This window comes from Triturus cristatus, chromosome 7 (genome assembly GCF_964204655.1).
Source record: "Triturus cristatus chromosome 7, aTriCri1.1, whole genome shotgun sequence".
NCBI lineage: Eukaryota > Metazoa > Chordata > Amphibia > Caudata > Salamandridae > Triturus > Triturus cristatus.
This window is the reverse complement of record NC_140590.1, coordinates 1,319,857,869-1,319,871,491: the sequence shown is the minus strand read 5'-3', so window position 1 is coordinate 1,319,871,491 and position 13,623 is coordinate 1,319,857,869. Positions and strand designations below refer to the sequence as shown.

Here is a 13,623-nt window from a genome sequence, read left to right as displayed (position 1 = left end):
AACGGAGCATTTGGTGTTGGGAGATCCACCATAGAGTACATCTACTAGCGGAGTAGCTTCCGGGAGTGGACAGTGACTTTTTAGACCTGCTCAACAACATTCAGCTACAACACCACAAGTAGGAACTTCACTGTTCACTCCTGCTCCAGTATTTAGTGTTGGGGGTTCCCCGAAGTAGATCTGTTCACAAACGCCTAAATCACCAAATGCCGATGCTCTGCCTCAAAGTTTCTGTACTCACAGTCCATGGGCACTGCAATATGGATGAACTGGTCAGGGATAGTTGCCTATTCTTTTCCGGCTCTCCCACTTCTCCCATATGTGGTCCGAAGTTTACAACAGACATCCTTCATCCTCACGACTCGCCCATGGGCCTGACAACCCTGGTTCACATCTCTTCAACACTTGTCTGTAGTCTCTTACGAGAAACTTCCCAACTGGCTTGATCTTCTCACCCAGCACCAGGGCAAATTCAGACACCCCAACCCCAAGCAGCTCAACCTAGCCATATAGCTCCTAGAGTTTGGATACCTCAATTTACCCACTGAGTGTATTCCCATGCTCAAAGATGCTTGTAGTCTCACTACTTAAGCCTGCTATGCGGCAAAGTTATAAAGGTTTATCTAATTCTGTCTACCCAAACACATTGATCAACTCAAGCTAGCAGTGCAAGACATCATCTGCTGCCTGTTTCACTTGCAAAGCTCAGACCTGCCTTATTGACACACACACACCTAAGCAGCAATTTGTCAGAAGTTACATGCACATCCACATCAGTCTTTTTGTCAGTTTTTAGCTTCACAATAATTGACAGTATGTTTTTTTGTATAATTTTCTTTCTATTTAGCCTATAGTGCTCTCAAACCTAACTTCCTCCTCTGCTTGTCGAAGGAAAAACACAAACCCGTAGAGAAGCCCGAAAGGATATCCCACTAAGGTCACACACTAATTACGCATCAGTTGAGGCACATTATAGGTATTCGTCTTTCAAAAATTTCATATGGTAACGGAGTCAAAGAGAATTTCAAAGTCCACAAACAAATCAAAGAGTTTAGTTAGTTATCATTTGTTTATTATTCTTTTCTTGGATTGTCCAAATTTCAATATAACACATAACAGCCGACACGTGTTTCGTCCATCCGGACTTTTTCAAGGCTGTAACAAATGGATACAAACATACAATATTACAAAATACATAAAAACATTAGCTGTCTAAAGTGTTGATGTTAAAAAACACAATTTTGTTTTAAAATGGTCCTCTTGTTAAAATACAAATTTACATACATCTATGCGATATTGATTCCTTATAAATTGGCAATCGATACAAATGAGGGGCTAGTGCCAATCAATACAATGAAAAAAGAAGGCCATAAATACACAGTTGGTAAAAAAGATGTTCGCTATAGAGTAGAGAGAGCCACCACTAGTAGGACCATCAAGAAACTGTTGGAGTGTGAGATACTTTATAGTATGACAACAGATTAGTGTCTGCTAATGGTGTAATAACATGGAACTAACCTCAATGGAAAGTGGAGTCTCTCTCCATATATATAAAATCAGATATGAACGACCACTTCTTGTTCGCAATGGTCAGTCATGGCATTAAACGATCAGTGTTTCATGTCAGAATTTTCTTTCTAATGCCTCGAGCATTCCCCACTCAAATAGTCACGATCAGGCAGAAATCTCAATATACAGGTGCTAATATACCTGTGTATCAAAGAATAGAAAACCTATCAAAGGAAAGTCTCGGAATCGTTTTCTAAAAGAATAAAAAACATGGCCATATATGTGGCCCGAAAGCTACTAGTTAAACAAGTGTTCATGATTATGGAGGTACTGTAGAGCTATTATAGACTAGCCATTTTGACGAGTAGAACAAACCACTTGACTGTGGGTGACAGGCTATTAATCTAACCGTTCTATCCAATGCACAATTCAAACTGACTGTTAATGAGATAAACAAACCAGACACAACGTTCTTATCGCTAGGTATATGTATAACCAAGCATTCTTACCAGAGCGCCTGGTTCTCTATCCAATGGCTTAAGAAGGACCCCTGTCACCATCAGTGATGTCAGAACCCACTTGTACTTTTATAGTTGTCCCATCATAGTCTTTTTCGAAAATTATCCCCAAACAAGAGTTGTCTTCCAAATATTGGTTTACTGCACAGGTCGTGATAAACCTACAATAAATATAAAGAATCATGGATAATGACCTATGAGTCTTAAGTAATGTGAGCACCGCATAGACAGGAATATTAAATGGACATAATTAAGCATTGGAGGGGTCGCATGGGACACATCTTTAAGAATAGTTTAGCGGTATAGATCATATATTGCCCACACAGCTTTGTTATGGATAAGGGGTGTACTAGGCTCGTCGAGTGAATGCCCCACACTAGCAGCGGTTTACTACAAGGGAGAAAGAGCCAAAGTGGGTGTCACGTAGTTGATAAAGCAATAACTTGCCCCCTAGTTCGAGCTAAGTAAACATTGAAAATCCATAATAGGTGGCAATGTTAAGAAACCAAACCCCATATTGGTAATCAGAAAAAAATATGTCAAAAACTGTCCGTATTTAAAGTTGGAGACTCTTCTTTCCAAATGGATGCAAACCGACATACCTGTTGACGGCACCCGTAGACTCGTCCTGACTTCCGTAGTAGAAACGACCAATGGACTGCCCCCTGGTCCTTTTTCCCTTTTATCCGAAAAACGGCCCGGCGTATCGACGTAAAAGGAGTGGGCATAGAAAGCGGACTGGGTGTAGGCCCTTATAATGAATTCAAGATCGTGCCATTTTGCCGCAGTCACGATGTTTTTGTCGTGATGAAAACAAATAGCAATGAATAGAAATTTTTATAATATCGTTTTAGGGACACAGCGGAACAAGTTAGAAAAAGTTGACTGTCCTAACCTTGATGGCAGGGTGACCCTGTAAAAGAATTGTTTTCTAAAATATAGAGCCGTGAGCAGATAGTAAAAGAGAAAGTAGTATAGAAAAAGGTATATTTAGGTGTCAGTAGAATTACAATAAATCATAGTCTTCTACTGTCAATATTAACGATTAGTGAAGATGTTCAACATATTTGTTAATACAATACATCGTACTAGAACATTTCTGCTCAAGCTTCTGAGACGTGTAGTTAGTTATTGTGAATATGTTGTGGCATATTTCCATATATTAATTATAAATCATTGCGTATACAGGCCTATTTAACAACACACTTGCGCAGTATACTGCCTCGTTTTTATTCTGTATGCAGACCTTATGACACTGTTCAGACGTAGTTTACATATTTAGTCGACAGTTGTTGTCATCTGTCAGCAGCTTATTATGTTTTGTCAGACCTGCCTTACACTGCTGTTCGTTTACAGTTGACTGCAGTGGGTATCTACAGAACAGGGATACACACTTCATTATTCAGGGTCCGCGTGATCAGTGCTTTGTCGCAGGACTTGAGAGGGTTATTCCCCCCAGATTACTCCCTGTCCCGTCTTAGAACCTCAGTGTAGTACTCACTAAGTTCATGGACCACCTTTTAGGCCCCTTCATGCTTGCTCTCACCAGTTTCTGTCTTGGAAGATAGAGATTCTATTCGCAATCACTTCCCTCAGGTGTATGCGCGAAATCCAAGTGGTCCTGTTTGAAGAGCCTTTTTTTCAAGGTTCACGCCAACAGGGTAGTTAGTCCTTATAAAGAAAATAAGAGTTTCTACCCATGGTGGCCTCTCCTTTAGACCTCCACAAGGCAATTGAGCTCCCGGTGTTCTTCCCACATCCAGATTCAGTAGCAGAGAAAACATTTCCCACACTAGTTGTATAGAGGGTCCTCATATACTATATTGATAGGAAAAAGTCATTTCATAAAAAATATATCTGAAAGAAACACGTTAGTTAGATTCCTCACCTTAGAATATCCCCAGGCGTCAGGCTGGATCCGGAAAGATTTTTCGTCAGCAATACCCCTTGCGCGTTGCTAGGCGTCGTCTGTGGCTCCGCGTCCGTCGTCGGGATGATGTCATCGGAGTACTTAGATGCCGCCCTCGCGCGCTGACGTCAGTTCTTCTTTTTTCCACGCCAGACAGCGCCGATCCGGTTAGAGCTTACCCCTTTAGTCACTTTTTGACTAAAACTTTTTGGACTTTTTTGTCTACTTGTCGACTCGAACTGGTGCCGGTAGGATGCCTGGGTTTAAAGCCTGTGACTCCGGCAACCGACTAATGTCGGTAACGGACCACCATCACTGGTGCCTTTACTGCCTTGGGGCAGACCATGAGGCGGAGTCGTGCCTCGACTGCCAGGCCTTGACCTCGAAGGCTAGGCGGGAGCGGTCCCGCAAGCTTCTCGAGCTCCGGCACTTGGCTCCGCGCCGTTCACGGTCCCGGTCCAGGAGGAGGTCGAAGGACCAGTCGCGGAGCCGCAGCCACCATCACCGCTCGTCGGGTTCCAAGTCTTCGGGTAAGTCAAAGCATGGTAAGAAGTCCAAGAGACGACATCGCTCTTCGGACTCCCTTCGCCGGTCGCGCGACTCGGTCGAGGGTCCGGGTGGTACCACCCCCGCGGCTCCGCAGGAGCCGCGTACGTCCCCATACCAACCGGTCCCTGGGGACTGACGCGACTCTGGCGGAGATCAGTGCCTTCCTCTCGGCCATGAGGGGCCTGGCTCTGCCGGCGCGCCTTCGGTCCCCGCGGGCTCGACTGGGCGTCCTAGCGAGCCGGTGGCTCCGGCCCCGGCGTCAACTTCGGTCCCGACGCCGCAGGTCCCCGTGGGATCCAGGCCTGGATCTGTCGATGCCGGTCGACCTCACGACTCCTCCGCCGGCGTCGACACCGGTTCCACCCCCAGCGCCGTTTCCGGAAGACGCCGTTCCCTGGTCCGGGACCGGCGCGCATGCGGTGCCGTACGGCGCCGCATCCGACGTCGATGGATGACCATTTTATCTTCCGTCCGGCTCCGGTTATTCCCCCTGTTTATCAGGAATTGGATGACGGTGGTGACTGGGAGGGGTCTGAGGACCCTCTGGCCCGCCAGGGCCAGTTATCACAGGACTGGGCAGGTGAGCTGGGGGATGCCAGTGGACGTGATACCTCCCCTGACACTGGCTTCATCTCTCCGTGGCTTCGGAGGAAGGTGCTACCTTTTCTGTGGCGTTGCGTAATGCGTACGGCGCCGCATCCGACGTCGATGGATGACCATTTTATCTTCCGTCCGGCTCCGGTTATTCCCCCTGTTTATCAGGAATTGGATGACGGTGGTGACTGGGAGGGGTCTGAGGACCCTCTGGCCCGCCAGGGCCAGTTATCACAGGACTGGGCAGGTGAGCTGGGGGATGCCAGTGGACGTGATACCTCCCCTGACACTGGCTTCATCTCTCCGTGGCTTCGGAGGAAGGTGCTACCTTTTCTGTGGCGTTGCGTAAGGCGGCCGAAGCCCTCGGGCTGGAGCTCCCTACGGTGGCCGTGAGGACTAACCTCCTCACTGAAGTGCTCCAACCGTCAGCAAGCTCCTCGGAGCCTCTTCTGCCGTTTAGCGAAGCATTGATGGACGTTATCAAGGGCACCTGGTCCAAGCCCTCCACAGTACCTCCTGTGGATCGGAATGTGGCCAGACGCCACTGCCCTGCTCCGGGCGACCCCAGTTTTCTGTCCCAACACCCCACCCCTGAGAGCCTGGTTATCCAGGCCTCTACTTCCCAGACCTCCTTCCCGTCCGCTCCCCCGGATCGGGAACTTAAGAGACTGGAGCAGTTTGGCAAAAAGCTGTTCTCCTCCCTTAGTTTAGGGCTGCGGTCTATTAACACTGCTTGTCTCTTGGACCGTTACTCCCACTCTCTGTGGGATACGGTGGAGGACGTGCTGCCCCTGTGTCTGGAGAAGGCCCGGACCCCGCACGCCCAGGCTCTTGCCGACGGGCAGGAAGCAGCGCGGTATGCCATCCGATGTGGTTTGGACACGACTGAGTCGCTTGGCAGGGCAATGTCTTCCACGGTGGCGCTTCGTCGTCACGCCTGGTTGCGGTCCACGTCTTTTTCCGGGGATGTCCAGAGCACACTCATGGACATGCCCTTTGATGGCGATCGCCTCTTTGGTGACAAAGCGGACAGTGCGCTGGAGCGCTTTAAGGACTCCAGGGCCACGGCCAAGTCCTTGGGTCTCTCGGCCCGCGCCCACAAACTTCCGCTTTTCGCCCCTTTCGTGGCCAAGGAAGGGGCGCCCCCTCACGTCCGCCTAGCCACAGGCCGCAGAATCATCCTCCACATGGACGTGGATTCCGCGGAGGCGGTACAGGGGGACAACGTGCCGGTCCATCCACATCCACCCCAGCAGCATCCACCTCAAAGCCTTCCTAGTCTGTGCTTTCAGGCCCATTCCACGCCAGTGGGAGGCAGAGTTCGCCATCACCTGCTCCACTGGCGTTCCATCACTTCGGACAGGTGGGTGCTGCAAATCGTCCGAAAGGGCTACTCCCTCCCCTTCGAGATGACCCCTCCAGCCATGCCACCGCAGTGCCACCGCATGTCAGGGATCACTTGAATCTTCTACGGGAGGAAGTTACGGCCCTCTTGGCCAAAGGGGCCGTCGAGCGCGTTCCTGGTCCAGAAGTAGGCCGTGGTTGTTATTCCCACTACTTTCTGGTTCCCAAGAAGGGCAAAAGGGGCCTACGCCCTATCTTGGACCTCAGGAGCGTCAACGCCTTCCTCCGGAAGGAGAGGTTCAAGATGCTCACCTTAGCTCAGGTTCTGGCTGCCCTGGACCCAGGAGACTGGATGGTAGAGTTGGACTTGCAGCACGCTTATTTTCACATCCCCGTCCTGCCGGCCCACCGGCGTTAACTGCGGTTCACGGTGGGTCAGTAGCATTTTCAGTTTACTGTGCTCCCCTTCGGCATCAGTGCCCCTCGGGTGTTCACGAAAGTGATGGCGGTGGTCGCAGCTCATCTGCGCAGATCAGGGGTTCCAGTCTTCCCCTATCTCGACTACTGGCTGTTGAAGGCGGGCTCGCCCCAGCAAGTCGTCTCCCACCTGCCGAAGTCGCATCTGAGTCCCTCCCAGAAGCTCCTCTTCATCGGAGCGGTTCTGGACTCGGCGCGGTTCCGGTCTTATCCTCCGGAACAGCGGGTCCAGGATATTCAGGCTCCGATTCCCATCTTACAGCTGCTATCCCGGGTTTCGGTCAGGTCGGTGCTGCGGCTTTTGGGTCTGATGGCTTCCTGCATCCTGTTAGTGCATCACGCCAGGTGGCGAATGCGGGCTCTGCAGTGGGTTCTGAAGTTTCAGTGGGCCCAGCATCGGGCAACCTGTCTGACCATGTCTTGATCTCGGAGGGCACTGCAAAGCAGTTGCAGTGGTGGCTCACGGACCGCGATTGGGTCAGCGGCAGATCCCTCTCCCTACCCCAACCGGAGCACGTAGTAGTGACGGATGCGTCCCTTCTGGGATTGGGGGGGCCACATGGGGGAGGCGGAGATCAGAGGACTCTGGTCTCCGGCGGAGTCTCGGCTCCATATCAACCTTTTGGAGCTGAGAGCGATCTGACTTGCACTGAAGGCATTCCTTCTCGTTGTCCGGGGAAGTGTGGTGCAGGTGTTCACGGACAACACCACCGCCATGTGGTATTGCAACCAACAGGGCGGGGTGGGGTCGTGGACCCTTTGTCAGGAGGCTTTGCACCTCTGGACATGGCTGGAACATCAGGGCATCACCCTGGTGGTTCAACATCTGGCGGGCTCTCTGAACGCCAGAGCAGACGAACTCAGCCGCCGGTGCATGATGGATCACAAATGGCGTCTAAACTCGGACGTGGCGCAAGGTCTCTTTCTGCAGTGGGGAGAGCCTTGGTTAGATCTATTCGCCACCGAAGAGAACGTGCAATGTCAGCAGTTCTGCGCTTTGGAGTTTCCAAGGCGGCACTCGCTCGGGGACGCCTGTCGTCGCGAGTGGAGTTGCGGTCTGTTGTACGCCTTTCCACCTATACCACTTCTGCCCAGAGTGCTGAAGAAGATCAGGCGCGACCGGGCCCAAGTCATCTTGGTGGCTCCGGATTGGGCACGAAGGTACTGGTATCCCGAGCTACTCAGTCTGTCTATCGATCCCCCGATACGACTGCCTCTTCAGGAGGACCTTCTGTCGCAGCAGCAGGGGATGGTCCTCCACCCGAACCTGTCCAGTCTCCACCTCCATGCGTGGAGATTGAGCGGCGACAGTTGATGCCATTTGACTTGCCTCCTGAAGTCTGCGATGTGATTCTGGCAGCCAGGCGTACCTCCACAAAATTGGTATACGCCTGCAGGTGGAACAAATTTGGGGCATGGTGCACAGCAAAGGCTGTGGATCCCCTTTCCGCCCCTCTTTCTGAGGTTCTCCTCTTTCTTCTTTCCATGGCCCAGCAGGGCTCTGCTCTGGGCACTCTTAAAGGTTATCTTTCAGCTATTTCTGCTTTCTTACGGCTTCCTGATCAGCCTTCTCTTTTCAAATCCCCTGTTGTTTCTCGCTTCTTCAAAGGCATTACTCACACGTTTCTTCCTGTCCCTTTCGTAATGCCTCAGTGGGATTTTAACCTAGTCTTGACATATCTGATGTGCGCTCCCTTTGAGCCTCCTCATAATTGTCCCCTTCGTCTTCTGACTCTTAAGACTACTTTCCTGGTAGCCATCACCTCGGCTGGACGGGTGAGTGAGCTCCAGGCTCTATCTTCTAAGCCTCCTTTCCTTTCTGTCCATCCGGACAAGGTTGTCCTCCGGACTCGTCCTTCCTTTCTTCCGAAAGTGGTAACTGCCTTTCACATCGGGCAGTCTGTCACGTTGCCCACCTTCTTTCCGCATCCTTCGAAGGAGGAAGAGAGGCTCCAGCCTTTGGGCCCAAAACGGGCGCTGTCCTTTTATTTGGACCGCACCAAACAGTTCCGGGTGGATGACCAACTCTTTGTTGGCTACGTGGGTGCTAAGAAGGGGCGGGCGGTACACAAGCGAACCATCTCGCGGTGGGTCGTATTGTGTATGAAAGCTTGTAACTCCTTGGCTAAAAAGGATCCTCCTGTAGGGCTGAGGGCCCATTCCACCCGGGCCACAGTGGCGACTACTGCCCTGGGCCGAGGAGTCCCCTTGCAGGACATTTGTCAGGCAGCAACGTGGGCCTCGCTGCACACGTTTGGCAAGCATTTTTGCCTGGACAGCCAAGTCCGGAGAGACGGCTTCTTTGGCCGTTCTGTTCTCCAGGACTTTCTGGTGTGATCTTGGTTCGCAGACCCACCACCGGGGTTGGCATTCCTGGGGTATCTATTCTAAGGTGAGCAATCTAACTAACGTGTTTCTTTCAGATGAACAAGTTACTTACCTTCGGTAACGGTGTATCTGTAAGAAACATTAGTTAGTTAGATTCCTCACCGACTCACCCATCCTCCCCGTTCTGCGAACCGACATCTAGGGTTAAGGTTATCCTTTTCAGGGCCCTAGATTTTTTGGCACCAGTGTCGGTCTCTTGCGTGGCTCTGCGTTCCTGGCGCGGAAAGCTGTGTACAAGAACTGACGTCAGCGCACGAGGGCAGTGTCTAAGTACTCCGACGTCATTCCGGCGCACGACACCGACGACGGACGTGGAACCGCAGACGACGCCTAGCGACGCGCAAGGGGTATTGCTGACGAAAAATATTTTCGGATCCAGCCTGACGCCTGGGGATATTCTAAGGTGAGGAATCTAACTAACTAATGTTTCTTACAGATACATTGTTACCGAAGGTAAGTAACTTGTTCTTTTCGCGTATACTAAACCATAAAAAAAAATCTGTCCTATTTCTAACGCAGTAATAGCTCACTCTCTAGTCAAGTGCATTCAAACTGCTGTGACGTGGTGAAAAGACCACTCCCTGCTCCATCCAGTTCACATTCTACATGCAAGAAAGCAGCCTTGATGGCCCTTTTGGGTAACATCCCAATGCCTGAGATCTGCAGGGCAACTAGCTACGTGGTTCACATCACACACTTTCACCTAACACCACTGTATGGAAGTCCTAGCGCATCAGCAAGGTCAAGTGGGCCAGGCGGTACTATGTACACTTTTTCAACGCTCTGCAACATCCTCTGGCTAGCCACTGCTTAGAGGAGAACTGCTTTATAGTCTATGCAGAACATGTGTAGATATAGCCATGAATGTAAAATGTTACTTACCCTGTTAGCATCTGTTTGTGGCATGTAGTGCTGTAGGTTCATATGCACCCACCCTCCTACCTGGAAGCTTTTGGCTGTTGCAGATGCTTTCTTACATTACTTTACTTTTTTCTTCTTTTTTTGCATTGTCATCTACTTTTTTTTCCATCTCCATCCTCACCCGCCGTGCAGGAAAACAGTCTTAACAATAAAGCATATGCCCATGCTCATTACTGATCGTAGTAGCAGTCACTGTGCTTTGGATTCGAAATACTTATTTGAAGAATGACACATTGTACACGACTGAGCCCAGCACTAGATGGCAGGAGTATGCAGAGCATGCGAATCTACAACACTACTTGTCACAAACAGATGCTTACACAGTAAGTAACGTTTTCGTTGTGCTGTGGGTCCCAAATGTAGTTAAGATGGAACTGCCTGTTTAGTAGCCTAAGAGGGCATGAATTAATGAATAGCTGAAAAAGTTATTAAATACAAAGATTTTCTTGAATTGGGCCCCTAAAATATTATTGCCCCTAGACGCCCAAGATCCTGAAAATGTCCCTGATGCTGACCTTGGATCTGGGGAACCAGGTTCGATGCTTGGTGTTGGCTCAACAGCCTGTGATTCTTCTTCTCACCGTACCATGACTGAGAAGAATCTAACGTATGTAATGTAATCTGGTGCTCATGTAAAGCTCTCTAATGCCCTTAGGTCAAGTTCTTGCTATATAAAATTGCAAAATAAATAGTCCTGCAGCCCGTCCTTTCTCTTTATGACCCTTATATTCTTGCTCTCGAGATTCATGAATGAGAGACAAAACGTGTTTCTCTTGGGTTATGAATTCTGAAAGGACCTTACCGAGACTTTGAAAACATACAAAGCTTTGCTTGGACTTAGAAGTTGTATGGTTTTGATTGTCCTGCATGGAATGCTCCAACCTGTTCCCCTGTATGGGAAGACCTTCTCACAAGTATAAAATACAAATTAATGTTGATATATAAGCCCAAAATGTACCATGTCAGTATCTGTTGCTTTTTCAGGCAGCTTGAGTTCATCTATGGTTGAGTGAAAACCTGAAGGCAGACACTAAAGCCTTTTTGCCTGTTTATGTTGTAGCTAATCCGTGTCCATCCATCACTGTGCTTATCCGAGGTATGTCAGGGAGACATGCGTGGGCCATGCAGCTTTGTCATTTACCAAGAGAAACAAGAAAAAATGAAAAGGTAAATGTTTATAAAATCTTAAAAGGATTAGTGTAAACAATGCACAAATGTATGCTTTCTGTAGGGGCTTAATGCAGGTCACTGCGGGGGTTCAGCCCAATGAACATGTTTGTTATATGGGCGTCTCAGGCCCTTCTCCACATTTGTCAGGGGTTGGGGAGGGTATCATTTTGTGTTGCACCACTGGTTTACTGTTATTTATTGATCAAACGGTTGCTATTTAGAGAGTTCACTGTTGTAACTAGTGTGACTGTGCAGCACTGTAAAGTTGATGTAGTAAATGAGCACATGCAATGACAATTTGCAGGCACAATTCGACGGTACACGCATTGCCCCTCTGGGATATTTGCCTCCTGCCCTGGCCCACAACCAAATGTGAGCAAATTCAGCAAAACTAAACAAGCAAGTAAGCACCATCTTCTTGTGTTGCACTAAATCTGCCTGTGGGAGTCACAGCCAGCCCTCAGCCGAACTGAGCGTCACACACACACTTTTCCGTCGTGTGTGCATGTTGGGCTGGCCCGCTGTCTTTCTCCGGCCTGCCTGACATGCGCAGTAGAGGTACCTCTACCTACCCATTACTGGGTGACTCAAAGCTGCATCTCCCGGTCTTACAAATGAGTGGTGAAGCCGCCTGTCCGAGCCAATCCTGGTGCTTCTGTAAAATCAGGAGCCACGCCAGGATTGGCTTAGAGAGTGAGGTCAGGGTCATCAGGGGCCTGCTATGGTAGAGTGGGGTCTCCATCTCCCCATCTCCCCGCCTCCTCAAGCGCCTGGCACAAAGTGAGAAGTTCTGGCAGGCTGCGCGGGCAGGGCAGCACTGCTCACACCGCTACGTTGTGCCGTGGTTTGGCGACTGCAAGGGTCTGGAGACCGGGAATTTAAGGATATGCTGGTAAGACAAACATCGCAGTATCAAGTGAAATGTTTTCTTCATAAGGGCCTCTTTGACAGATGCCAATTCATCACTTATGTAGTCTCGTACAGTTTTAAAGAAACCTATAAAAACACTTGACAAGCTACGAGTTTATCAGTGAATCTGCAACATCGTCAGTTTTAAGTGCATACTTCTGGCTGACATCTGCCCTTATCTGCTTGCTTTGCAATAGGGAACGTTGAACTTCATCAGAACCGATTTGAAAATCACCAAATATTTATTTGTAATCTAAGTATGTATGCATTCTTCCTCCTCAGCAGCAACATTGCGAATGCACCAAAACACTTATTAACAGTCTCTTCTCTGAAGTAAAGGTTGGTTGCACCAATACTAGGAGCTGGGTTGTTTAGTGCTGACGTTTTCCTTTCAAGCAAAGCATATTCAAAGGCAGAACCGAACATGTCGCTGATCAAAATTTTAAGCAGCGTTGCACATTCTGAAAAGACTGAATAATTTTGTTACTTATTTCCTTTAGATTTAGCACATTTGGTGTGTGGTTTAAAACATGCTTTTCGGAAGTATCCTATTAATTATTCCAATAAGCTTCTGAAGTTCAGACTGCTACAACCCAACTGCACTATGAAGACAAATTATTTCTTGTTTGTCGAAGAGATCCTATTTCAGTGACCGTGTGGGTAAACAGTGATGATATACATCCACATTGCAAGGGCATAATTACATAAAATCTCGATTTGTATCTCTGTCTCCCGATTTGATTCACCCATGAAGACATGGGTGCAAGGGAGCGCTCTTTGAGGTGAGGTGGGTTGAGGGGAATGAAAGGCAGGTAGGGATTGTGAGAGTAGCAGGTCTGAATCTGGGATCTTGGGGCTGGGGGGGGCATGAGCATGGATGGGGTTCCTTAGCGTTTCCCTAATGTGTGTGAGCGCTAGCTCCTTTTGCACATGGAGCACTTCCTCTTTTACTGCAAAACGATGGCTTTATTCAGCATTGTTGCTGCATAAGATTGTTATTCAATTCCACAGCTTTGGCATCATTACAAGACCTTAGCCTAATGCCACAATATTGTATAAATGAACACATAGATTGATATGAACCATCCATAACGTAAAGTATATATACGTGCACGCATAAACTAAAAAACTGTTTGTGTACTGTTTAAATTTAGTATAGTGCCTAAAACCTGACCTCAGTAAAGCACAGTTCTGGAGGTAGTTACTGTTTTCTTGAACAGTGCTCCTGTGGCATGTATTCATTTTTTGAAAAAATATTTTTATTGGCATTTATAATCATAAAGCAAACACAAGGAGATGATGGACGGAGTGCTGAAACATTTCAAACACTCACCC

At 48.7% G+C, this 13,623-nt stretch overlaps 1 protein-coding gene across 6 annotated transcripts in view; it reads left to right on the top strand.

Annotated features, from left to right (window-relative positions):
• Nucleotides 1-13,623, top strand: part of RALGAPB (Ral GTPase activating protein non-catalytic subunit beta) — a 2,310,294-nt gene that overhangs the window by 1,160,183 nt on the left and 1,136,488 nt on the right. For all 6 annotated transcript variants that reach the window (XM_085618929.1, XM_085618931.1, XM_085618928.1 and 3 more), the window contains exon 20: nt 11,270-11,376. In XM_085618929.1, coding sequence (XP_085475055.1) covers nt 11,270-11,376 — 107 coding nt within the window. The remainder of the gene's footprint in view (nt 1-11,269; nt 11,377-13,623) is intronic.